Source organism: Pseudochaenichthys georgianus, chromosome 11 (assembly GCF_902827115.2).
Source record: "Pseudochaenichthys georgianus chromosome 11, fPseGeo1.2, whole genome shotgun sequence".
Classification (NCBI taxonomy): Eukaryota; Metazoa; Chordata; class Actinopteri; order Perciformes; family Channichthyidae; genus Pseudochaenichthys; species Pseudochaenichthys georgianus.
Genome location: NC_047513.1, coordinates 8,025,977 through 8,053,660, shown reverse-complemented (window position 1 = coordinate 8,053,660; position 27,684 = coordinate 8,025,977). Strand labels below are relative to the sequence as shown.

Below are 27,684 nucleotides of genomic sequence, written 5' to 3'. Positions count from 1 at the left end.
CATTATTAGGATAATTGTAAATATTCACAAGTACTTACAATAATATGTCTAGCTTGCTATCACGGTAGAAAATTGTTTTATCCTGAATGTATACATGGGGAACTTATGATTTATGGTGACTCTATTTAAGATTGTTTGATTGGTTGTTTTTTACAGAAAATTAATTTCAGATGTGTGTGTCTGTGAAGCAATACAAATATTAGTTTCTTACCAAATGTCAGGTAAAGTCATTTCAGTATGTTTTTCTTTTCACATTTTAAGAGTCAAAAACATGTTTGGATAATTATTTTCAAGAATATCAAGTACATCACAATTATTTTGGACCAGATTATCCTGACACAAATCAGTGTTTGCATTGCACAGGCTCATACATCCTTTCAAGATTAAAAAAGGTTGTCATGATACAAGCCTAACAAAATTAGATTTCAATCTTTCAATTCTTCTCCTTTTACCCTTCTCATCCCCTAATCGTTCCTTTCCCCCCCCCCCCACACCTTCCCTCTGTCTTGCCCACCGTGTGTCCATCTGCCTCTTGACTCCGCTCCACCTGTCTGCCATCTGATTGGCTCTCTCCTGGAGGCGCTCCAGCTCGGGGCTGCGGTCCGGGTGCAGCTTGCTGAGGTGAGACGCAGCTTCTTTGGCGCAGGCGACCTCCGACTGCAGAGACTGGAAGACGCCCTCCTGATCCACCAGATCAGCCTGCCACTTCTGGAGCGAGGAATCAGGAGAAGGATGCAGATCAAAGGTTAGAGTCAGTCTCACAACACAAGCCTTAAGGGGAGTCTATGCTATATCATGTGTCGCTTACCCCTAGTTGCTCTCTGAGGTTTTTAATGGCCGCTGTGTCTGCAGGAACGATGTCCTCTTCACTTAGTCTGCTCTCGTTCGTCCTGACCTGGCTCTCTGCGTCTTCCAGGCTACGCATCAGGACCTCTACAGTTTTCAGCCTGAGGAGAGAAAAACGTTTTGGAAGTGAAACATTAGTGGGCTTTTTTGAGTGAACCAATCAACAGAAGAAGGAAGGGCTCCCTTACTTCTCTAGGTATACAGAGGAGAGGTTGTGCAGTCTGTCTGTCTTCTCCACGGCCTGATTGAGTTCAGCCCGGAGGACGGGGATGCTGGAGGACGTCGGCTTCTCCTCGAAGAAACTGATGCAGCGCCGGGACACATCACCCAAACTGGAGCGCATGGCGTCCAACTCCGACTGCAGATTCTGGACAACAATGGGATTTTAAGGAAATCATTAGTACAAAATAAAGGTCAAAATTAGGTGGGAGGTATGTCTTACACAGTACAGTCTAATAGGTAGATGGAGTAAAACAATGCTCCAGTTTTCTTTAAAGTGTCCTTTGTTTCAATGTTTATTTCAAACTAGGGAAACCGTGGGAGGTGATTGATAAAAATCAAACATAAATGTGGTGATTATAAGTCAGACGTAAATTACTTTCTGAAAATGACTGAATAATACTTTTGAAAAGAGCCAAGGTCATTTGTTTTGACATTTTCAAAATAAAAACCACTGTCAAAACTTTATTCATCCAGCCATCGTAAAAAAGATTGTAAAATGAAAACAATACATTCCCAGCTGTTTGTTTCACAGATAGAAAACAAAGAAATTCAGGAAATAAAATGAAAAATTATCATGGTACCTTTTTTATCCTTAATTCATCAACAAAGAGATACAACTATTTAGATCAGACAATTCTCAACCACCTACAGGCCTCAGTAGAACTCTCTACACCATGTTTAAAATACTTTATTAAACATTAACTTATTCAATATCATCATCATCATCCTATTGTTATTGCCCGTTGCAGCCAGCAGAGGGGGCTCACACTGACCTCCTGCTCTGCTATCTGCACAGTGTTGTCACCGCTGTCCCCTGACAGCCGGCTGGGGGGCGGGGTCTGAATCCCCCTCATCAGCTTCTGCTCGGCGTCGTTCAGCCGGAAGGTGATGTTCTGCAGCTCCGACAGGTAGGACCGAGAGACCGACTCGTCCTTCTCCACTGAGGGAGAGAAGGGAAGAAGGAAGAGTTCATTTGGGCATGAGTAGACACACTGCAGCCATTTGCTTTAACACATACCAGAGTAAAGTATGTTATACGTGCACTGAACGTGAGTAAATGTATGTATTAGTCTCACCGGTCTCCATGTTGAGCAGCAGGTCCTGGCAGTGCGTCTGGGCCTGCTGGACCTCCTTCTCCAGCTCTCGTCTTTCTCCTGCCGTGAACAAGATGCTCTCTTTGCTGTCAGACAGGAAGTCTGACATCTGGGACTCCAGGTGATCCAGGACCTGCTGCCGCTCTGAAGGAGACTGACAACGCACCTGACAGACGAAACACAGAGGGATAACGTGAGTAACAAGGACATTAGAATAGGAGAAAAGACAACAAAACCACAGGGTAAAGGATCCTCACCGCGTCCAGGTTCCACCCGGAGACGGTCCGGATGTCTTTGAGCAGGTAGTGCCAGGACACCACGCTCTTCATGTTCACATGGAGCTGATGCCACAGAGACATGACCTTCTGGTACAGCTGCTCTGCCCTGCACACACACACACACACACCAGGTTTGAGACATTTTCAGTTTTTTATTCTAAATTGAGGTGAAAACTGTTCTGAAAAAGGGACTTTTCTATGTGAAAAGGGCCTGGAGTAATACTTTATGAAAGCATCTGTGGTCAGTTTTATATTGAAAATTAAATTTGTGTTGCCGAGTCCTGAGTTTTTGTTTTAATGTACTTATTTTGTTGAGTCTGTGTTTTGTACCGTCTCTTGTGTATTTCTTGTTGAGTTTCATATATATATTTTCTTTAAAGGCCCACCTGGGGCCTGGCTTTGCACATTTAAACGGCTACTGCTGTTCAGTCAATGCTGCAGTGTGTGGCTTTTTGTATAAGCTGGCCTCGAGGGGTTTGGTGTTTGAGATTGTGTGTGTTTTAAAGGTCTGTTGCGGTTATCTTGTTCTTTGAAAGTTGCTTTACTAAATAAACATTATAATTACTTAGTTGCTACATACCTGTTCCCGTACAAAAAACATTACATTAATAAACTTATCTTAAGCCATTTGTGGACAAAATGAAACCACGTAAATGATTTCAAACGGCCCAGGTTATTTAGTTTTATTTGTATTTTTAGGAAAACGGTTGATTATTTTACCTGAAAACACTTTTTTATTTGTGGAGGTAATGTGAATGGCACGAAGGAACATGGTCCCGACCATTTAAATGTGTTCCCCATGAAATCCTTTTAGCTACTGACCAAACCCATCCGTAACCCATCCCCAACCTACTGCCACAACAACCCTCTGATGTGCTCCATGTTCTGCTTCGCGCTGTGTCTCACCTGCTGGCTGTGTCCATGGCCTCTTGGTTGGGGGGTGGGACGGTGAAACACACCGAGGGGACCATGGCCTCGTTCCCCGTCGTACTGATCACCTTCCACTTGGTCCTCTGGGAGTTGTCCTCCAGCACACACTCCTCTCCCCGGGTTATTGTGATCTGAGAGGGGGAAGGGGTTCAGGATGGACAGAAACAGGAAAGAGAGAGGGATAGATAAACGAAGAGGGAAAGAGGGATGGAGGTAATGGAATGACGGATGTTGGGAGTAAAGAGGAACAGATGGAGAGCATGAATGATGACGGAGGTAAGATGACAACATGGATGGAGGAGGGGTGGAATTAAAAAGAGGAGGAGAGAGAAGAGAAGTGAAAACATGTAAACCAAAAAGCCGGTAGCAACAAACTCATAATGCAACACAAAATGCTAACTTCATGAATTTCATGAAGTTAGCAGAAGCCCAAAAATGATATGACAAAGAGACCTTTGACACGTGTGGAGCGAACGCTTCTGTAAAACTCTTCGGTGAAAGCTTTTATTTTGAAATATTCTTCAAACTGAGGTTCAATGATCCCTGGGCTGAGTTCCATACAGTCACCAACAAGGGAGGTAACATGACAGAAACCCAGCCCAGGGCACAAACAAAGAGGTTGGGATTGGAATTGTAGTGTTTAATAGAGGCAAGGCAAAGCAATAATTGTGGGGAGAGTTTAAGGGACACACAGGAATGCTACAGCTGTACTGCCTCCCTCCCACCCACCACCCTCTCTCACCCCTTCCCTGCACACACACAGCATCGATACATCAATAATGCAAAGCTAGGCACACACAGGAAATACATGGAATGTACATTGAAGCACAAAGCTGTGACTTGTTACTGTCTGACTGACAGAATGAGCCTCAAAAGGCACGTTTCAATTCAGTGCAGCTGATGCCACCTGCCCTTATCACTGATGACAGTCCTGTGACTGATCAACTCTCACCTTCCATCTTTTGTGCCGTCAGTATGAGTATGAGTATTAGTATGTCCAAGAGGAGGGTACGCAAGTAGAGGACACACACAAAGATGAAACAATGTTTTTGTGCCTGCCTCCTATCTCTAAAGTCTAATTTCCTTTGTATTTTATATATTTGTACTCATTGCAATACATTCAAATGCTCATATGATACTCTTTAACATGACAGAAACATTTTAAGCATAGTTTATTAAATGCGGAAGGCCAAACAAGACATACTGCATTCTCTTTCAATCTGCTACGCAAGCTAGCATGCTTTTCGAGCAATTCTGACCCACAATTCTGTGCTCAAGCGCAGACAGATTGTGACGATCGTGTTCCAAATTGCAGACTTTTTCATTTGACTTTAAAGGACACGCTAAAGCTTTAATGTGGATGCAGAGCAAAAGGGGTTAAAGCATAATGTCATGAGAAAGTAGTATGCATATTGCGTGTAATAGTACATACTCTTTGAGGCAGCTGCAGTACGCACTTAAGTAAAGAAGAAAAAGTGTTTATGCACAATTTGGAATGCAGCCATTGTCTTTGGTTTGTGGCACATTTTTAGATACAAAGCTATTTTTTTACTTTTCCTGTTCCACAATTCTGGTTTATAGCACCAATAAGACAACAAGTGTGCGACACAAATATTTGATCCATGTGGTATATTTGTTGTCATTAGATATCTAATGTAACCACAATTCAACATATTAAACAAATGCAGTCTAGACTAGGCCCCACATTTATTTTCTAATTGTTGTTTGAAGGTAAAAAAACAAACATGAATGACAGCTTCAAGGACACCTAAATGTATAATATTCCCATACACCTAAATGCAGGTGTCACATTACTGACGGCTCAACTTGACATCAGCTGATAAGAGAGGAGCATCAGGGCAGTGCGGGGTGTGAGCAGTGTTAGTCGGAGGTGAGAGAGGGAGAATAGAGGCAGCTATACCTGAACGTTTGTCTTGTCAGCCCGGCCGACAGACGAGAGGATGAGGAGGAGGAGGAGGAGGAGGAGGAGGAGGAGGAGGGAGTGAGGTAGGAAAGGTAAAACAAGGTACATGAGGGAATGGAGAGAGAGGAGGAGACACAGGAAAGTGAAGGAGAGAAAGATTACTTTGTGCACACTGCTTTTCTTTAGTAGAACGTTCAGCTCTGTTGCATCATCCATTTTAAGATCAGTGATGCGGGACCAAAGCCCCTCGCCCTTCACCTGGATACAACACCTCACATACAGTATGCTCCAATTCACTAATTGACCCGGAGGACTCCAGCTATAAATGGCAGCATAAGGAGTGCAGCATGTCCATGTTCGCTGGGTGCTGCTTTTCAAAGGAGTCCGCAAAGGGGATGAGACAGATCTATAATTCATCGCATTTTCAGATTCCCTGAGGGCATCACAGCTGAGAGAGAGGCTGCTCTGTGTGTGGTGTGGAGAAAGAATCATTGCACAACTTCACTTTTCTTCTTGTGTATCATCTGTTTAGCTTACAGTACATGTGGCTATTTTTGGCTTTTCACTAAGATTCAGTTGTTTTTTGGTTTTTTAAACACAAAAGCCAAAGAACATTTATTGTGAAGACTCAATTAAATCTGGATCCTAATCACTAAGCCCCTTTAGATTGCAAAGTGAGCACTGGGCTTTTTACTCGCCAGTTCAAATGGAGTGAAAACTATTTTCAAAAAAACATCGCTGTAGTCTTTTCATTAAGACTACAGCGATGTAAGACCCCCCTTGGCTGAGAAAATAATATGTGTAGAGGTGCTCATTAATCTGACGACAAGGAAACGTCAAAGTAAATGTCACAGCATGACGGAAGGAGCTCAAATAGAACAGTTATAAAGGGGATGTGGAAGGGGGCTCGGAGAGGAGGTGCAGGGGGGGTAATGCAGGTTAAAACAACAGAGTGGGTGGGGTAAATGGGGAGCTGCTTTTTATATACACAGTTTGTCTCAACACGTCCTGGAAGAAAAGGGAAATCAAGCTTCTGCGATTTGTTTTGGGCTATCAGTATGACAGCAACTAAAACACACGCACATGTGGATGAGGTGTAATATCTGGAGGCTGCCATACCTCTATCTGCCTGTAGTCGCAGATGGCTCTGATGGGGGTCGTGGCCCCCAGGGTGCTCTCTGCGTTGCGGGGCCGGAGCTGCACCAGGGTCTTGGCGCGGCCCACCAGGCTAGCCACCGTGCTGCGGTACTCGATCAGCTGCTCCTTCTCCTCCTGCAGGACAGAGGACATCATCTGTCAATCACTTCCTGTCGTATTCAGTCACACGGTTACAACGGATCATTTGACCGACCCTTTTCAAAGGGTTGATAGTCCGTCCATCATTTTGTGAGCAAGTTAGTAATCAATGGCATTTAGTGAATCAGGCTGTGAGGCCCATCATCAATCACTGTAACTGGTTTAGCTTGATTTTATAGATAACCAATATAGTATAGTTAGATGTTGAAGCTGAAACTATTTTTCCTGAACGGCTAATGGAAGCCATGAGAGGTCGTCCTTTGTCTTAGGTCTGGCTTAAAGTGTTTTCTCTCTTGTGTTTATGAAAGAAATGTGCAAAAAGTGTGTTTGTTGTTGTAACACTCCGGTTGGCCACAAGAGGCTTACATGCAGAAATACCCCATGTTCTATATAGGACTAAATCCATGTGTGTTCTCTTCCAATTGAAAATGTTGACCTGATGATGGCGCTTGATGAAAAGTTCATGGAAAACCAACATTATTGCAATCCATTTGAAAAGGTATTCATTTTTGTACAACATGTCGTGCAACCCCAACGAATATTCCTCAAGGCATTTTACAAAGAAAATCTAAATAAGGAACCAAAAGAAAAGTATCATCAAAAACATTAAGATTCATCTTCTCAGAGCCATGACAAGATTAAGAGAAATCAATCCGACATTGCTATACTCAACTAATTACTGTATATCTTCTAATAATTATTATGCATTTTTCAACACAATAACCCGCCAGTATTAAATCAAAATCTTTTCTGTTAGAATATATTACATGGTCTCCAAATATTGTCAAGCATATTAGCGAGTTGCCCCTGAGAGGAGTGCACTTGCTGATTCAGATGCTTGTGTTAGCTTGGGCGCTAACCACAACACATGTAAAAGGTGTGCTCTTCTTCCCCCTGAGCCAGCAGAGAGGCATTAAGGATTCATTACAGAGAGACGGGGAGGGAGGTGTGGACAGACCGAGAGGAATTGAGGGAGGCCTGTGTAAATAACTTATACATTAGATATACAAACTGAATGTATCACTTAGATGGCAGTGCTGCCGTCAGCTCTACTGTAACAAGCCAAATGACCAGCTCAGAAGAAACAATTCATATAGAGATTAATAATGGAAAGAATGTCAAATTAATTATCACCACAAGAACAAATTGACGAGCAGAGAAGCTTAAATTAAATACTTATTATTACATGTGGATGGCATTTTGTTTCACCTCTCGTTGACAGCAAGCGCTTATTAAATCATATGTGAAGAAGTACTTTAATGTCAGTAAACAGAAATAACAGGGTGCAAATAAATGGTCCGATAAAAGGGCAAAGAGCTAAACCCTAATCTCTGCCTGAAAGGTATGGAAACAGCCGATTGAATATCCTCTCCGTTATATCATGAACGTCAAACAAAGGGTTCTGCCGTTTGCTTTCTGGTGTGATTCAGAAGCAGTGCTTAGGATTAGCTTCGCCTTCACAGGGCGTAATGGAGCACAAGAAACTGATTAACACACAGATGTAAACACCATGAGATTGCATTTGGAAATAGACACATACTGCACCTAACAATGCTGACTGCACACATGTCTGTGAAAAGAGCAGCTGCTTGTGACACACACCTCTCTATGAGAGTATACGCTCACTGCTCTGGCCTTGGAGCATTCTCCACCCTCTGCCATCTGCTTGAAGTCCAGTGTGTGTGTGTGTGTGTGTGTGTGTGTGTGTGTGTGTGTGTGTGTGTGAGGGTGGCAGTCTCACAAATGTTCCACAGGGAGGTGACTCAGCGACTGCATTCTCTAACTCAGAGATAGCTTCTCCCCGTCGTGTGGCTGCCTGCGGCCGAGCACAGGTCAGGAGGACAGCGGTGGGCCAACAGGACTTCTTTACTTTCATTTTTCATATACATGTATTTCTAAAGTTGTAATACAGCCATATGACTCATGTTCAAGCCTCCATCCAGGATTATTTTGCATGTGTCATGTATAGGTTTGGGTTGTGCAGCATGGCTTCTAACCCTTAATGTACACAGTGAGCTTAACGCTAAACGAGGGGGCATGGACTCACTACGGTATCCAAAATGCAAAGTACATTTTTTTCTTCACTTGTCAGCTTTCTGCCATTGAGTATATACAGTCAAGTGCCTTGCTCGAGGGCAATGGCATTACTGAGAAAAGGTGTTCTGAGGGAGAATAATCAATGATCCAATATCATTGATAGAAACTAAGTAGGTCAGTATCAATACATCGTCACGGTATTAAAATACGCCTTGATTTTGAAATGTGTCACCTTTCCATCCAAGCACACTTCCTTTTTTGACATTTAAATATGTCCTAAACATAAAAAATCGGTTGTTTTTAATTTAAAGAAACTGAAGGGGAACAGATACCATTGAGTCCTGCAGCAGGTCTTCCAGCTTGCTCAGTCTGCTGTTCTTGTCACAGGTGTACTGCCTCTTGATGGTCTCCTGCAGCTGGCGCAGGTACGACTCACAGTCCCGAGCATCACTCGTAAACTGACAAGAGACAGAACAATGTTAGAAGGATTTCCCCAGCAAGCTGCAGAGAAGAGTACTTACTTTGTGAAATAGGCACCACAATGTAAAGACACACATGCACAGACATGTAATTGTCTAGAAGAATGGTAAAGGGAGGACAAAGCATGTGGATTTGGTGAAAGGAACGGTGAAATTGCAGGAGCAACATAACCATGCAGAATCTGCCGATCCACTTGTATTTTGTAACTTGATAGTTCAGTTTCTACCCATTAGCCAAACTAATGATGACAATAATGAGCCATAATAATGACATTTGGAGGCTCACCTGGAAGTATGCTGTGTTGTCTTTGAGATGCGTCTCCACACACACACACAGCTGCTTCACCCACTGCCACTGAGTCTGCAGCGCTGCGCTGTACGCCTGATCACATGCAGAAGGAACAGCCAGTGATTCAGTACACATTATTAACAGGGATGTTTTCAGCACACAGTTTCATCAGTTCCTTCTGTCCTGTGTTCCCTTTATCTGTGCAGTAATACGCTGTGTTGGAGAATACGCCATGTCCATATATATTGCCCACTGCTCCTAGTACTAGGATGGGTTAAATGCAGAGGCTACACTGTGTGCTGTGTAGGGTTGCAACATTCCGGGAATTTTCAAAGATGGAAACTAAACGGGAATTTATGGGAATAAACTGGGAATTTTCCAAATTGAAGGTTGGCTCTTCATAAGGAACTTAAATATAGTTGAGGAAAGTATATTTTATCATAATCTTGACTAAAACAAAGAGATGCCATTCAAGTACACTTGAATATCCATGCCATAGCACACTGCTCACTGCATGGCTATTGAGACCACACAAAGGCTCGCAACAGGCTCACACATGTGAGAGTGGAACAACTGGTTGGCATTCGGGCAAACCTAAGGCTCTCTGAGCCGGACACAGAGCCTTCCTCAACAAGGCTGGACGGTGACACTGCAGAGGAAGAGGAAGAGTGTGATGTTGATGAGGCCCAGGAAGAGCCCGTTGACTGAAAGGGTTTAGCACAAATGCAGAGGATCGCTTGAAGGAAGATTTGGATGTTTAATGGGACTTTGTGGAGGGAGAAGGGCTCTTTGCATTTAACATTTTGAATGGGACTTGGGATGGGGGGTGCATTTTTGTTCATTTTTTAATGAGTTGGGTTGGGGGGGATGAGTAACATTTAACTCAACATTCCTGTTTTCGTTCTTCAATGAAACAAATAATTGTTCAATAAAATAATTAAAACTTGTTCTGTTCTACTTTTACATTTTTTTTTTTTAAATCTGTTGAAATGTCATGTTTTTTTGTTTAATTTTGCATCGAATATTTCCAAAACTCCCCAGCTTAACTTCCCATGGAAACTTTCCGCCCCTTTGCAACCCTAGTATGTGTGACCATTAAAGAGGGTTACATTCTCCAATTCTATTCTATATAACCAGCAGGAAAGCAGATCATTGGTATGGTTATTCAAGTATTCATATATCACATCATCGCTTCAATTCAGCTTTCCCATTGTTGACAACATTCCCTACTGTTTTAACAAAAAGTTTACAAAAGGTCACAATTGACATCCTGCCCTTTAGAATCGAATCTACATTTATAGACTGTTAAAAATGCGACAAAAACAACATTCGGTGGACAGTTGAGTCAAAAGAGGAGCATGCTTTCAGAAGCATGCTGGTGAGCTGTTCCCTCAAACGAGCCACAGAGGCAGTCATCTCTAAAGGCCATGGGGTGTCTCTGAATACGGTCACGGCTCACCTCCACACTCTGTTTGGCCGGGTGGTTCTCCTGACACAGCCGGTTGGCGGTTTCCTGGAGCGACCGCATCACGTCTTGTTTTTCGTCCAGCTCCAACCTCATGTCCTGTAAACAGAGCAGGGAGAGACGGATGGGACAGCAGATTACAGGATCTGTATGGCTCCGACATGATGGCAAAATGCTGTTTGTGTGCATGTAAACAGAACTGATACATTCATATATCTGTGCAATCGGCTTCCAGTCTGTGTTCGGGAGACATCCTCTCCATTTCTGAGGATAGGCTTAAAACGTTCCTCTCTGAGAAAGCTTATATTTAGGTCTGGCTCAGGCTTCCAACGAACCAGACCCTAGTTTTGATACTAAAGGCTTAGACTGTCGAGGGACTTTCGTCTCTCTTCTCCCACTTCTCTCTTTCTTAGGCATGCACTGATGGCGTCAGAGCAACACAAAAACACACCTACCAGAAAGTCTGAGACAAACACAAAAAAAGTCATTCAAAAACAATTGAATTGAATCAATGGAAATGTAATGCCATCATCAAAACATGATGAGTAATAATGGATTATGACAAACAAAGAGGATCAAACGCAACCACTGTCTGCTGGAAGGATTTTTAGGATTTTGTGCACATTCAAAGATTACTATATTACGACAAATCAACAAACAACAAACCATCGGATGACAAACCTGACATCCCTACTTTCATGTCTCACACATGTGACTAACTCAGCCTCAGGGGCGTCATCCCCACAGTTTGAGTGTCTCTCTCCTGGCAGGTTGCCAGTAGGAAAGGTTCATATGCCCACGTTATTTTTATTTGGAAGCACCTTGAAGATTGTTGACATCCTGCAGGATCCTTTTAAAAAATAAATTGTACTCTATACACACAACATCTATTGAACGTCTGTCAGTCCTAGGAAAGGGATCCAGCCTCTTTGCCTCAATATTTCTTCCTTTTTGTTTTTTTTGGGGATTTATTTTCTTGCCTGCTGCGATGGTCTAAGGGCAGATGGTGTAGACCAGGGGTCTCCAACACGTCGATCCAACACGGGCAGCTTTTCAGTAGCTCGCCGCTCGATTATCGATTATAGCGTAGTAACGTTGCTTCTTGATTTTTCGGCCGCGGCCGGACAATAAAGTGTTTTTATTTTAGAATTGTTTCTGTCACACAAATATAAAATTGGTCCGTGACGCAGAGATCAAGGAGCAGATGTGACAGCGGCACAGCGACACCACACATGGAGCAGTCTGCTTTCTCCAGCAGCACCAGTCCAGAACCAACAGCAGAATGACCCGCTCTGAAGCAGGCCCTGTCGCTGCGGCTCAGAGACACAGGGAGGGATTTGTGTTTTTGAAAAACACTCGTTATCGTAATGTCAGGTTTTTGGTGGCTTCAATCAAGTCTTGGATTGCAGAGTATGAATGTCCTCTTGCTATTTTCAGTTGATAAATACGTGTGTAAAGTTTGTGAAGGCAGGAGGAAAGCTTCCGCAATCACCGTCTCCTCTCCGTTCCTCCAAACCCCGCCCCCCCCTGAAAAATAACTACTAATAAGAGTGACAGGCTGACAGTGACCCGATAGAAACTTTATTATTCACTTAATCACTGATTGAGATGATGAAGCTAACTTAATCTCATACATTCATGGGATTCATGTCACAGTAAGACAGAGAATGTAAGTGTGCACCCACATGCACTATTTTTGTTTTTATATGCTGTTGTAAATACTCCTGTTGTCTGCTGTGTTCAGACTTCATGTGTGTGATGCCTCATTCAGGACATTCAGTGTCCTTTCTTTAACAGAAGACCGTTGCTTGAAGCTGCAGCTCGACCGCAGAAGTATTAGTTTTTTGTTTTTGAGGCTGGACAAATGTCACACACAGATATAGGGAGGCTAGACCTATACAATTGATTAATTATGGTTTATAATTTAATGTCAAGACGAAGAAGAAGAAAAGATGGCTGCACTGTTCAGTGTCAATCCTGTGGAGATGGAGATGGAGGTTATACATCTCCAAAATCATGTTCAGCTGAAGTCTCAGCAAAACTCACAACATTTCTGGAGCCTTGTAGACCCAGAAAACTATAAGAACATTCACCAAGCAGCACTGAACATGTCTGCTTTATTAGGCTCTACATCCCTTTGTGAAGCAGCTTTTTCCGGCATGAATGTCATGAAATCTAACTACAGAACAAGACCGACTGATGGACATGTAAATGACTCTATTAGAGTGAACCTAAGTGGGTACACTCCAGCATACACCTCTATGGTGGACTCTATGCAGCGCCAGTCATCTCACTAACTGTAAAAAAGAGTGAATGCACTTATTTTACACATGTGCCATAAGATGCTTGCAAGGTGGTGATTAAGGCGATGTATTTACTATGTGGGCCATAAGAAGAAGTGAAAACATTGTAATTTGCTCTTGGACATGTATGTGAATCTTCAGTGAAGTACTTACTATGTTGTCCATATTAATATGTGAGAAATTGTCGTTTTCTTGGACCTTGATGTGAAGTTAAGATTTTAGATAAGCTTTAGGTATTGCAATTTCACACAAAAGTAGCTTAATTCAACTGATGAGTGCTATGTGAATAAATGTAAGCGATGCGATGCAAGTAGCTCTTGGCCACTTTCATTTTTTCAAAGTAGCTCTCAGGTGGAGAAAAGTTGGAGACCCCTGGTGTAGACTGTAAAGCCCCTGTCACACTGTCCCAAAATTGACACCCGATGGACACACGATAAAGGAAATGTTCAAATTCGGCTGTGATCGTAGCAACATCGGGCCATTCGTGAGGGCATCTAAGCCATCGTATGACCGCCGGTGGAGTTTCTCAGGCTCCGGCAGCAACTTCGTGAGCGGCAACTTCGTAAGGCACTCGTGAGGGCATCTTGTCAAATCGTGTCATCTTCGTGTTATCATTGGTGCATTCGCCCTCACTCTGATCGGGGCGAATGCCCGATGGCACCGATGATAACAAGATGCCCTCACGATGGCCTCACGAAGGGCAAAATTGACACACGAATTCAACACGAAAATGAACCTTCGCAGGGTCCTTCGGCTATTTTGCTACCGCTCACGAAGTTGCTGCCGGAACCTGAGAAACTCCGCCGGCGGTCATACGATGGCTTGAGATGCCCTCACGAACGGCCCGATGTTGCCACGATCACAGCCGAATTTGAACATTTCCTTTATCGTGTGTCCATCGGGTTGTTTTATTGCACAACAAAATCATGTAAACATATTATGTAAATAACCCAATTTGTGTTCTGTGAAACTAAAAAGGATATACTATATTATTTTGAATGACAGTTGACAGGAAGTTGTTGTTGCTATGGAAACAACATTACGGAGAAAACGTAATATTTCTACATATAAAGACGGATAAAGTAAAGAACAAAGTCTGAAGATATCAGTACAGTATCATAGTACTGTAACATAATTGTTTGTGGTACTTTCATTGCAGTTGTATGTCTTAAATGTAATGTAAATGTTGCCTTCGTGTGTGGTTCGGGGCCATCTTCGTGCGAAATTCACAATTCCATATTCGTGTGTCCATCGGGTGTCAATTTCGGGACAGTGTGACAGGGGCTTAAAGGCCCCCCACCCACAAGACAAATGTGTCAATATGATATTAGGTTATATAAATAAAATGATATGTAGGAATCATGGAGCTTTTATGGGTGTGACAGAAAGGCAGCCCCCCCCCACTCCACACTCACGCTGTATAATTCCCTCTTGGCGTTCATGTTGCTGTTGTTGTCGCTCCAGTCGAAGGCGATCTCCTCCTCCTCCCTCTCGTTGAGCCAGATCAGCTCCTCAGTGCAGTGCGACACAAACGCATGCAGGCTCTCCAAGCTCCGCAGGCGCCATGACGAATGTTCCTATGGCAACCACACAAACAAGCATCATCATCATCATCATCATGCTGATCAGCAGTGCAGCAGAGAGACATTTAAAAATAAAAACGTCCTCTATTGCCTAGTGGGTGGGTTTGTTCTGCTGGTTTACTAGATTTAGAATAAAGACAAAGACAATCTTTAAAAACAATTATATATTTTATAAAATGAGAATTACTAGGACCGTTAATTATGAGCTTTAATAACAAGCTTTAACCTTTTAGAGAGGCATTGTTCCCTAACATGTAATTAACAAATATTTATATTGGTACATGATATTGCTTGCAGTTGTAGAAATCACTGATACTCTACTTGTATGAGGTCATAGTATCATAATCTGCTCATTTACATTGAGCACAATGTCTCACATTAGAGACTTGAAATGAAACATTTAAGAAACATTTATTTAAATCTATAAGTAAACCTCATAAGCAAGTGTGCTTTATTGTTCAACATTACACATGTAACACCCAAATAGAGATGAACAAAGAAATCAAACCTGAGAAAGGGGGCATTTGGGGTAAGGGGCATGAAGAGAGCAGATGCATAACTGTTCTGTATTAGCATATGAGTCCTGTCATGGTGTAATGGGATTAACCGGCGAAGGGGGTGAACTGGGAAACAAAGAAGTGTGTGACCATAAAAAAAGACTCTTTATCTGGGACTCACCAGTAGTTTGCAGTATTGGTGCTCGAGCTTGGCCAGAGTTTCAGAGTAACTGCTTTTGAAGTTTGGAGACACTTTAGCCTGCAGGAGAGAACGGGAAAGAACATCAGGAACCAAATGCCAGACAAAAGATCTCTGTTCCCATGCATAAGTGATGTGTGTGTGTGTGTGTGTGTGTGTGTGTGTGTGTGTGTGTGTGTGTGTGTGTGTGTGTGTGTGTGTGTGTGTGTGTGTGTGTGTGTGTGTGTGTGTGTGTGTGTGTGTGTGTGTGTGTGTGTGTGTGTGTACCTCATAGCTGCGTGCCTCCTGTAGGCTGCTCATTAGTTCTTCTACAGCAGTGTGTATGGTGTTGTGCTCTTGGAGGTTGTTTTCTACAGAGGGGAGATCTGCGCCCCACTCAGCTCGCTCCAAAAGCTCCTGGAACACACAGGGACAAAGATCAAATACATATTTACATTTTCATTTAAAGGTCCCATGTCATGCTTTTCCGGTTATTACCCGTCCCCTTGTGTTATGAAGCTTGTTCTGCATGTAAACGGTCTGCAGAGTCACAACCCCTCAAAGTACACCCTGTAGCGAGTACAACTCTAACACAGAGAAGACCTGTCTGTGCTGCCCCAGAACGCCTCGTTGGACATTTCTCTTTTCTTCCTGGGTACAGTGACGTGCCCATACCCAAATAGACCCATTGGTCCAAATGGACCAATCCGCGGACTTCCTCTCACACACACACACTCAATCTTTTCTCAGCTGTAGCTCCGCCGATTTCTCCTCCCTGAGACGGCGGGACGCGGCAAGGCTGTGAGTCGGTGTGTGTGTGTGTTCGGGCTGGGTTTAGCTGTGTCTCGCAGACGGCCACTGGGCTTTTTGAACAGTGCCTAAAATATATTTCATTATATACAAATATTTGAAAAATAATTGTCTTAGCGTCTTCCAGTTCCTGACATGTGAGGATTTGCTGCATTTCTCCATTTTATATTATAAAATGAAAAGGTATTGTTGAAAAATCATACTGAACATTTGTTTCACTATTTCTTGACATATATATAGAATATATATAATAAAATCAGGTTAACATTGAGAAAACCACTCCTCGTGTCCCTAAACTGGTCTTGTATTGACGGACCTGCGTCTCCTCCACCCATCCCAGCAGCTCGTAGATGAACCTCAGGCTTCCTTCGTCCTCCGATGAAGACATGGCCACCAGCTGGGAGCGAGCGATGGGTCGCCGCAGGAGCGCGGCACCGACAGCCCCCAGCAGCGTCTGCCCCAGCGTCAGGCCCCCGTCTGAGGCCCTCTGCTGCTCGGCCCCCGTGGGGCCCAGGCTCTGGGTGAAGTTGCCCTTCCTGTAGAGGCTGGAGCACTGCAGTCTGAGGGAGACCAGCTCCTCTTGAAGGCAGGACGCTCTGAGGATGAGAGAATACAAAATATAGTTACAGGAGGGGACACTTACTAGCTGCATCTTCACTACTTTGAAATATTTTCTTTCTCTGATCGTGCTGCCGTGTGTACTTTATTTTATTAATGCATGCAACGTGTTTTACTTATCTATACTTATTTTATTCTGCCTGTTTTTGGCACTATCCCCCGTTGATGTATGTACATTTCTCCACTGTGGGGCATATAAAGCACTTCTGATTCTGATATCCAATATTCCTTTCTCTGAGATGATTATTTATCCATAAAGTCATTTCAAGCAGCAACTTCACTTAAAGTCTCCTATGAAAAGCCAGACATGTGTTTAAATAAACAACCAGAATGTTGCTTTCCTGTAATGTTTTTTGGCTAAACGTTCTAGGAAATAGGGTCAAATAATACAATTTCAACTTGACTTGGAATTATATTGAATGAAAGGAAACTACACAGAAAAAAAAGACTGCAGTCTAAAACTCACGAAGCCACAGAATGAGGTTTCTATTTCATCGTTCTCTTTCATATGCCCTTTATATCAGAGCACATGCAAACAGTTCACAGCAGATGCTTATAGTTAAAATACCTCCATATCAATGTTGCAACAATATTGTAGTGTTATCTATTGCTGCTTGTTACGTCCCCACCAGGGATGAGGAAGTGCAACACACACCAGATGGAATTGGTATAATTATAAATGGTTTATTTTAAATAGCAGTGGTAAACAAAATGGCAGGCATGCAGCCCGGAACAACAACAAGGCCAAAAGAGCACAGGAACCAAACAAAAGGAGGACTCTAACAAAAGGAGTCTATTTGCATACAAGGAAATCACACCATCACACTAAATAAGAAACTAAACAAAACCTCACTTTCAAAAATATTAACACAATGAGATTGTGGGTAAAGGTAATTAAAAACACAGTTATAGCCTCAAAACATATTCATATCCAAATTCACAGCTTTACTCTAGTCCCATATCCCAGCATCAATATTACATAGATATATCTCGCAGCCCTAGATGGAACACACGAACTATGGCAGACGATTATAGGACTTAATGGCAAAACAAATTTGCATATCCTATTTCAAACTAATTAACCAAAGGCCCACTTTGATTGTTGCACCCTTCAGTCATGCATTGTTTGAGGAGACGAACCACTGCACCCACCTGAACACCAGCTGCTCCACCTGGTAGTACTTCTGCTCCCTCAGGACTTTGAGCTCCTGGTTGAGTTGTCTGATGAGAGACTCACAGTCCTGCAGGTAGCAGGCCAGCTCCCTCTCGCACTGCACCCCCTCCCCACTCTCCACCCGCGACATGTCCTGCACACAGAGCACATGGTATGATTACATAAGATTGACTTTATTTATCCCAATTTGAGTACTTTGTTTCTTCACAGCAGCGAGTTAAAACAAGGCATTGCACATCATGTGAACAAATCTAAAGTCGAAAATAAACACAACATATAAACATCCCTAAATAGAAAATAAAGTGATGTTGACAGTGAAAGATAAAATCTGTAGACTATCTGAAGTGGGATATTATTTACATTAAAGGTGGGGTAGGTCGTTTTGGAGAAACCAGCTCGAGTGCGCTAGAATTTGAAAATACACAGCCGGAACAAATCTGCCACTTCCTTACAGAGCCCCGCCTCCAACACACACGAACGCCACATGACCAATGAGGGCACGAGATAAGTTTGTGCACAGATGGAAGGCTGACAGGCAGGTAGGCCATCCAGTTACTTTAGCCGGGCCGGCTCAGATGATTGGTCGTGCTTTTTACAGTACCACGGCTTCCACAGATGACGTTTCTTTATGGATTTTTTGTCAAAGCACTTCAGATATTCATTGCTATCGGGATGTTAAGAGCATTCCATGGAATATAACAAGTGTATCTTGAGCCGGTTTCTCAAACTTACCTACCCCACCTTTAATTGTGTTAAAAAAGTGTGGTGACATGTTGCTTCTTTTTTTACATTTCAAGCTACTTTAAGCTTCTGCTGTGATGTTCTGCAGTTTATTGTTCCCGGCTTCTCCGGAGGGAGAAGTCCTCAGATATGTTTAGTTCGTATTAAGTATTAATACAAAAGCGTAGAAATTAGGGCTGTCAGTTGATTAAAATATTTAATCGCAAATGAATCGCACATTTTTGATCTGTTCTAAATGTACCTTAGAGGAATATTTTTCAAGTTTTTAATACTCTTATCAACATATGAGTGGACAAATATGCTTTATGCAAATGTTTGTTTATTATCATTGGAACAATGACAAATATTCTCCTGAATATTTTCAATACAACAACCTGGAACCTCTCTCTCTCTTAGTATACTTCTTTGCACACAGACAAGCCTGTTTACATTTGTCGGCGAAATGCCGCTCCTCCGTCTTCATAACAGTCAAAGCATGAGACTGAAGTTCCCACTGTGGGTCAAAGTAATGCGCTGTGATGTGCAGTCGACACGTTGGATGCGATCCGAATGATCTAACGCAGCCCCTCGTCCTCCACAATGTTAAGCTGTAGCCCCCCATTTAGCTATCGCTGTTGTCGTCCAGGCGTCTCCCCGGCAAACTTTCAAGCGTGGTCTGCGGCAAGCGAGCGGCAGGAGCGGGGCTGTCAGCATCAGCTGTGTGATTGGCTTGCTGTTTGAAACACCTTTTTTTGTATCCATATCTCTCGCTAGAATCTCCCACCATCCAACTAACAACAACAACGTCAAGCCTTTGGGTTCTGAAACTACAGGGCGGGCCGAGGACAACTACACATGCGTTAATCGCACGTTAAAACAATTAGTGGCGTTAAAAATGGTTTGCCCTCGTAGAAATACTTCGTTATAAGTAAAATTCCTGCATCCAAAATGTTACTTAGTAAGTTAAGTAATTATAGTGTACTTAAAGTACCAAAGGCAACATTACATTTTTATTTTCGAATAATATCTATTATATTAAATTATAATTATTGATGTATTAACTTGTTCATCATGTTGCAGCAGGTAAGGTTGGAGCTCATTTGAAATAAATGTGTATCTATTTGATTTTTTTTTTCTTTAAATACATATGCGAAGATTGTGAATTTCACACTGGGGATCATTATTGTCTCATTGATATAATGTCATCATTTACTTATTTATTACATTTTCTATTGGTAATCTGAAACTCCAAAATATCTTAAGGTGTCTGACAAATATATTAGAATAAAAAGTACAATATTTGAAGTGGAGCTGAAGAAGCACAACATGGTACAAAAAAGTACACATTGTAAATTACCCTTCCAAATGACCTAACATGACCTGGCATGTGTGTGTGTGAAAGGAAATTGAATTTAATATGATAAGAGACACGAGAGCTTGATTTAGTACTCACAGCCTGGAGTGTGTTTCTAGCGAGGGTGAGTTTCTCCTCACAGTCCAGAGACATGTTCTGGATCTTATTGGCCCTCTGAAGCAGGTGTTCTAGCCTGAGAACACACACAAAACACACACACACACACACACACACACACACACACACACACACACACACACACACACACACACACACACACACACACACACACACACACACACACACACACACACACACACACACACACACACACACACACACACACACACACACACACACACACACACACACACACACACACACACACACACACACACACACACACACACACACACACACACACACACACACACACACACACACACACACACACACACACACACACACACACACACACACACGGAGGTTAAGAGGCATGTCCCGGAGAAGCACACTTGATGAGAAATTGATGGCAGGAGTTGCATCAGTGATAATTCCATGCACCCTGCTGAAGTAGAATGGATTTGTGTGTGTGTGTGTGTGTGTGTACCTCTCCACAGCCGGCCGTAGAGCCTTCTCTCTCTCCAGCATCTCCAGGATGAGTTTGCCCCACTCCTCCTCCAGGTCGTTGGGATGGAGGCCCTGAGGAAGCTTGATACGGCCAAACTCTATCCACACCTGGACACACACAGCGAGAGGTTACTTAGCGTCCCATCGTGTCTCAGAGGAAGTGGACACACACGGTTAAAACACGAGGACAGTGACAGACTCCTATTAAAAGTAATACAATTCATTATTTAAGTTCAAGTACTGATACCACACCGTAAAAATACTGTGTTATAAGTAAAATTCCTGTTTTTAAAATGGTACTTATTTAAAGTAAGGTAGAATAATCAGGAAAATGTACTTAAAGTATTACATGGAAAAGTACCAAGTTCAGAAAAATATAAAATAAAAATATTCAACAAAACAACAACAACAAATGATTCAAAACAATTTAGAAAACTAAGTACTGTTTATAGATGCCAAATAATTATCTCTTAATTGACTAAATTAATTGACTAAGATATTCTTGTTTGAACTTGAAGTAACTGAGAAATGTAAATGAAATGTACTAAGTCAAGCGTGTAAAGGCCGCTGTATGAAGGGGCACGCCAAGGGGATACAGTAAGTAAAGTAAGATAGCTAGTTAGAATTGACTAAATCTAACTAGATATATTCCACCCATGCTCAGAGGAAGGGCTGGTGGAAGAATTTAATGTGTTTGTGTTATTACACTAAAGCCATGTTTAGCTGGAGGGGGTTCCAAATATTTTCAAAGGTAGACAATCACGCAAAGGACCCAAAGCATACTTAACAAGGATCTGCCATTTTAGGATATGATGACTTTCAGGCAGGGCACATACATGAATATATGTTTTTATTATCTGCAGTACAAAAGCACTTAAAAAGGCATTGCTTACTTTATTTACTTACTTTGTCTTCAAAATACAGGATGTTACATCAAATCTGGACAAACTATTTGTTCGGCCCTTATGGACAGATGTTGTGGAGGAGAATGAGCCCCTTTTCTGATTGAATACCAATGAAGGTAGTTGTATTTTCTCAAGCCCTGGCATATTCTCATTGTGCCTTTGTCCCTCCCGAAATGTTATTCTATAACAAACATGTGGACTGCAGAGGAGAGGTACGGAATATAATGTTTTTGTCATGGAAACGGTTGCTAAAGACAAATAAAGGCGTCAGAGTCACAGTACGTTCAGGAGCGATCATAAGTCACACCACGGACAAACACTCAGCTGAGGGAGAATAAAGGAGGACCTATAATCCAGCGTCATGCGTTGGTGTCGGAACAATCTGCAGCATTGATAACAGAACAAGTGTGGAAAGGACTTCCCTTCAGGAGACACCGGCCACAGGACCCTGCTGATAATAACACTAACTCTCTGAGTCCCATGATGCACTGGGGGCTCTGCCAAACATTCATCCCCGTGCCCTCCATCCTTACCTCCAGCAGTTTGTAGAGGTGCTCGATGTGGCCTTTCTCCACCTCCTTGGCGGGGATCTCCGTCTCTTTGAAATGGACGTACTCGTTGTAAAGTGCCTGGAGGAGGAGGAGGAGGAAGTGACCATGAGGTCTATATTAGTGGCTTTGTTGTGAACACCTGTTGAGTGAACGTAAAAGCTTTGTAATTACAGCCCCCCTCTCTGGGTGCTCATCAGACCGCTTTCTTAATGGTTACTTCAAGCTACAAATGGGACCGCTTTAGATTCCCTTTCTCACGCTCTTTAGACAGTCATCATGTTAGCTTCCTTTTCAACACCAACTCTCTTCCGTACCTTACATCTCTGTCTGCTGTCCTTTTATTAAACCCTTTTCTTTGTCTTTCTTTGTTCTCTCAAGGTTTTACACAAAATGCTCGGCAGCTTCCTTTCGTCCTGACTGAATGTGTAGAGAAGTAAATAAACAGGGATTGTATTCCCCCTCTCCAGATGCATGCTGGTTTGAGGTAAACTGGATAACCCCAAGTAACAAAAGCACATCTGTATCCCACTATACTTGGCAAAGCTTAATAGTAAACTCTTCCATATTGCTCACTTTCAGGTGCATACTAATTGTGGGTTCTCACCTTGAGTTCCACAGGGTTTTGTGGGAAGTTTTTGTTGGCCATGATGGCCGTATGCTGGTGGCTCCACTGGAGCAGAGAGAAGAACCTGGACTGATACTCCGACCAGCGCTGATCCACCTCCTGATGGTGGAGGGGGAGGGAGAGATGAGCAGGGATTTTTTACACCTCCACAAACCTAAGTCTTATTACAGGTTTAATTTTGACAAAAGGCCATTTATAATAAATGACCAAAGCACCATTCGATGAATTGCATCGTTATGTGTCAGTTCCAGCTCAGGACTCAAAAAGCTGCACACTGGACTTGCAAACAAAATGGGAATTACACATTTAGGCAGAAAATGAAGCAGAAAATGAAGACAAAGAAAAAACATGTACATTTCTAAAAGCATTTCTGAAATGAAAGCAAGAGTGTAGACAGATATAAAGTCTAATACATTTTAGAATTACCATGAAAACAAACAAATGATAGAGTTTGGAGAATGAACAGCAATATGTGCTGTCTTTATGGAGAATGCAGTTAAAGAAATCCTTAATAATGACTTGAAACTTCACAGTAATGGTCGTGTGTATGGGTGGAGCAGAAGGCGACGTACATGTGCGGTGATGCCCTCTCCTCCCTCAGGGATTTTGGGGAAGGCATCGTAGATGGAGGAGACGTAGGTGATGACCGACTTCTCATCTGGAGATGGAACATCAACGTCTGAGGGAAAGAGAAAGATGCAACATTTGAGTAAGACTGAAAGACACACTTTTCTTCAAATGTCTTGTTTTGTCAGTCTGAACTGTTTTCATGACAAGTAACTTAATTATCTGTCAAACCCTTGTTGCAGTTTAAATAAAAGCGCACCAGAGAAAGTTACTAAAATGTAAGTGCTCCTAAGAAAATCCCCCTTCGCCCCCTGGCTGCCACACAGTCAGTCGCTCAGTTTATTCTGTAGCTGTCTCACCCTCAGCGTCCAGCAGACTGGTCACCCCGAGCGACTCTGCGATCTCGAAGGCCTGCTCCAGGTTCTCCAGGTTACTCTGCCGCGACACCACCTCCATGTCGATCAGGTCTGGCCTGGAGAACAAACACAGAGGGGGGTGGTCGTGTACCTTAACTGTGTATCTGTCTGTCTGCCTCTAATCTATTGTATCTGCTCAGCAGCCTGTAACACATATACAGTATTTATGGCTGCCTGTGTGAATGCCTCCAGTGCCTGCAGAAAGTATCGAACGCCTTAGAATGTGTATTCATTTTGGGGATTGAAAGCGTGAATACACCTGAGCCATGCTGGCTGTTCGTCCTCTCACCTGTATCTGTGCAGCAGGGCGTTGAACATGCGCCCATCGCTCCAGGAGGAGGAGAAGTTGGTGCAGCGGAGGCCGGGGTAGCCTTCTGTCGCCTGCTTGCTCCATAGTAACAGCTTCTCTTTGGCTGTGAGGTCGGCCGACTCGCCGCTCACATAGATCTCTGAAATCTGGAGGAGCAAGAGACAGAGCAGGGGTTCATTCTCGGATTCATTGTATTCTTAAAGTACAAATATGATCGGAAATACAAAATGCATAAGAAATGAAATGTCTTATGCCATTCTCCGTTGAGTTGTGTTACCAGACGCACTGAAACAAAATGAGGCAAAAACTGCACCCAAAGATTTAGGGAAAAAAATAATGATATCCTCACATATAAAGATGATTGCACACCTCTCTTTGGATCGGCAAAAGTATGCTTTTTATTTACTCAAAAACGGTAGCCATAGCAATATACAGCAGACAAAGTCAGTATGTTTATGAGTCGGCAGAAATTACAACAAGACAAGAACTGCAATGGCGATATGAGGCACAGACTGACTGGAAATATTTTTAGATTTTAAAAAAAGCCTCCTTTGGAGCCCTCGGCATGCTGATCTGGATCATTCATGTGCTTTTATATTATCGTAGCATTCTTTCGCAAACCTCCTTAATCCATAATTCACAGTCTACCCAACTCATTGGCTGGCGTACCCCCCCTCCCAACACTTCGCGCACCCCTCCCAACACTTCGCACCCCCCCAACCTCGATCTGTCTCTTCAGGTTTTCCTGTTCTTTCATCAGTTTTGCGTCAGACTCTGATCAATCTGCTCAGCCCTCTCATCCTCCGCCTCTTCACATCCCCCCCGCCCTTTTGTTTTTCACTGGTGTCGTACAGAATACCAGAGGCTGGGTTAGATATGTAGGGGCCATATGTCAAATGTGTTATTGGGATGCCTTCTAGCCCCATTTTATTTTAGCATTATCCATAGGAGTCTTATAGGTCTTCATTCTTAGGACTTATTAAAATATGTTAGAAAGGTCTAAATCTATCTAAAGCAATGTTCCTTAAACCCATTTTAAACTGCTTAAATTATTGAACCGTGTAGTCTATGATGGTTAAAAAGAACATATTATACCGTGCCTTTTGGTGGACGCTGTTATTCACAGATCCTGAGAGGAACTCAAGGCATAAAGTGCATGTTTACTGAAGGTCTGAAGAGTAACCATGCCTCCATGGGAACTGACTGACGGCTACTTTATCTACGTGTTCTGCCCACTGAGCGATAGCCATTTTCCCTATGCATCCTTCTTCCTCACGATTAGCTCTCTTTAGGTCCAAATGTCCACGGGGACAAAGGCAGAGTGATGTCTGTGCCATTATTGTCCTCAGTATTCCCTCTCTCTGTCTCCCTGTGTCTCTGTCTCTCTCCATGCTGCTAGTGCCAGTGTGTGCCAGGAGACTGCAGCAACAGCCAAACAAGACATGGAGGAGGGGGAGGGGGAGGGGGAGAGGCGATGAAAAATGGAGGGGGTGACTTGCAACTGTAGGGAGCTAATAATTTAGCAAACAAATAAAGATACATGAAACTCCCCATATATGAATGAACAAGGACACAGAAGGTTAACCTGTAACATAAAGGTCTAGCACCATGTTGTCACAGTTCTAGCATGCTAACAGACAGCCCAGACATTATGCTGTACATGCATCCGTCCACTCAATGTGCCAGTCACAGGTTAGCATTTCCATCATTGTCAAACTGAGCACATGACGAGCAAATAAAGAGAGGAGAATTAGGCATGTGACTTGAATGGTAATAGACATAATGTATATTCTGCTCTGTGTTTTCCTGCATAGCTCCATCTCTCTGTATGCATCTACAACCTCCTTTGCAGGGACGTAGAGAACATCTAATCCCCCATCTGAATATTGATACAGCACTCTGCGAGGGCTGCATCTGCAAGAGTATCTCATCCACTTCTCACTGTGGTGCAGTTCTGCTATATACTGTATCTAAAGGACTTGTTGAGGCGGTTTGAAGGTGACAAAGTACGCAACGTTGGTCAACTCCATTTGATACAAAAAAGGCCATGAGACGTGGTCAAAAGCTGCTGAAAAAAGCAAGTCAAAGTTGAGTTAAAAAATATTTGATCACATGTTCAATCACAACCCAATCACAATCAATCCGTGTGCTTCAGCAAGAGTTTCTAAATGTACAGGTTTGTCTTTACCACGGAACAGACACTGTTAGCTCAAACCACGATGCATTTCATAGCATGTCCATTAGCTGCTTCAGCAACAGATAACTGGGTATTCAGCTAGCAAACACAACTGTAGAATGTACTGAACAAACTACTCTCTTACAACTTGACGTAATAAGCAATGTATGGTACTATACTCTGTGATCAAATAAACAATAAACATTAAACTCTGTGAAGGCAAACAAAGCAATACTGTATGTGTGGACATGATTCATACTCATTTCCTCCACTTAGAGGTAACAATAAATATAGGGTACACACACACACAGAAGAGCGGGGAGCGTGTCACATGACATGCTGCAGTTAGCGTGACCCTCAGTCGGGCTTCAAGGACCGTGTGTCCAAATGTACTGTATACTATAAATGTGAAGTGTTAACGGTGTACAAGCTCCTGTGCACAGAAACACATTCCAGTGGCAGCAGGGTGGAGTGGAGCCATGATATAGTCAACAGGTCTGGTAACTGGCAAAAAAAGGTTTATAACGGGTCAAATATACATTTTCATTATTTAGAAACACCAAATGTCGTTGGGAACGTATTAGCAAACATTTAAGGGCATAACGAGGATACTTTTCTGTGAGAGTCTGTCGACACTGATGGCGCAGAATGTGCATTAAGTGTCGGCAATGAATCCAGCCCGAGAAAGAGCTTGATTTGTGATTTAAGAATCCATATAAAACCAGGATAAAAATGTAAGCCATTTAAAGTAACCTGTGTCGACTTGTAGATGTAATCGGGAAAAGTACGGTCTGGATTAGACTCATAATTGTTGGTGATGGGTCTGATCCTTTTCGAAGCTTTGCAAGTGCAGGTTTGAAAACCTGTTCCTGGGGACGACTCAACATCCAATATCCACCAGCGCCCCTCCCCCCCCCCCCCTGTGGCTCAGGACCAGCTCTATTTTAGAAGCACATGGTCTCTTTGAAGTTTGGGAGCAGAGGTGGAGATAACAACAGGGACAGGGGATGGACAGGAAGAGAAACTAAAAGAAGAAACATGACGGTTTCTTTGGTAAACAGAAATTGAAGCTGTAAAACCCTGGCTTTGGATCATGAAGCAAAAGGGATAGATTTGGGGATGAAAGATAGTTCAACAGATGATGGACAGATAGCTGGATAGCTTCAGACAAAGCAGGGCGGGTATATGGATACATCTTAGTGGTAGGAATCCCCTCGGGGCTCGAGGAAAAAGCTGATGAATGCACTCATACACAGGACAGCTGCATTTTAAACCGATCGCAGAGGCATCCTGCCACATCCACACAACGCCTGTCATGACACAGGAACACACAACAGAGTATTGATTATTGCTGCCGACTGAGAAACCCTTTTAAGCACAGACCTGGGAGGATCTACTGGATCAGTG

At 42.9% G+C, this 27,684-nt stretch overlaps 1 protein-coding gene across 1 annotated transcript in view; it reads right to left on the bottom strand.

Annotated features, from left to right (window-relative positions):
* Positions 1–27,684, bottom strand: part of LOC117455659 (microtubule-actin cross-linking factor 1, isoforms 1/2/3/4/5-like) — a 256,966-nt gene that overhangs the window by 98,011 nt on the left and 131,271 nt on the right. The window contains exons 7-29 of the mRNA XM_071204800.1: positions 24,081–24,247; positions 23,735–23,847; positions 23,381–23,487; positions 22,788–22,907; positions 22,166–22,261; positions 20,708–20,835; positions 20,197–20,290; positions 18,002–18,156; positions 16,548–16,827; positions 15,710–15,838; positions 15,425–15,502; positions 14,579–14,740; positions 10,855–10,959; positions 9,393–9,488; positions 8,960–9,085; positions 6,414–6,566; positions 3,347–3,501; positions 2,420–2,546; positions 2,145–2,328; positions 1,842–2,008; positions 1,035–1,213; positions 809–947; positions 515–708 (exon numbers count right to left, since the gene is read on the bottom strand). Coding sequence (XP_071060901.1) covers positions 515–708; positions 809–947; positions 1,035–1,213; positions 1,842–2,008; positions 2,145–2,328; positions 2,420–2,546; positions 3,347–3,501; positions 6,414–6,566; positions 8,960–9,085; positions 9,393–9,488; positions 10,855–10,959; positions 14,579–14,740; positions 15,425–15,502; positions 15,710–15,838; positions 16,548–16,827; positions 18,002–18,156; positions 20,197–20,290; positions 20,708–20,835; positions 22,166–22,261; positions 22,788–22,907; positions 23,381–23,487; positions 23,735–23,847; positions 24,081–24,247 — 3,254 coding nt within the window. The remainder of the gene's footprint in view (positions 1–514; positions 709–808; positions 948–1,034; positions 1,214–1,841; positions 2,009–2,144; positions 2,329–2,419; positions 2,547–3,346; positions 3,502–6,413; positions 6,567–8,959; positions 9,086–9,392; positions 9,489–10,854; positions 10,960–14,578; positions 14,741–15,424; positions 15,503–15,709; positions 15,839–16,547; positions 16,828–18,001; positions 18,157–20,196; positions 20,291–20,707; positions 20,836–22,165; positions 22,262–22,787; positions 22,908–23,380; positions 23,488–23,734; positions 23,848–24,080; positions 24,248–27,684) is intronic.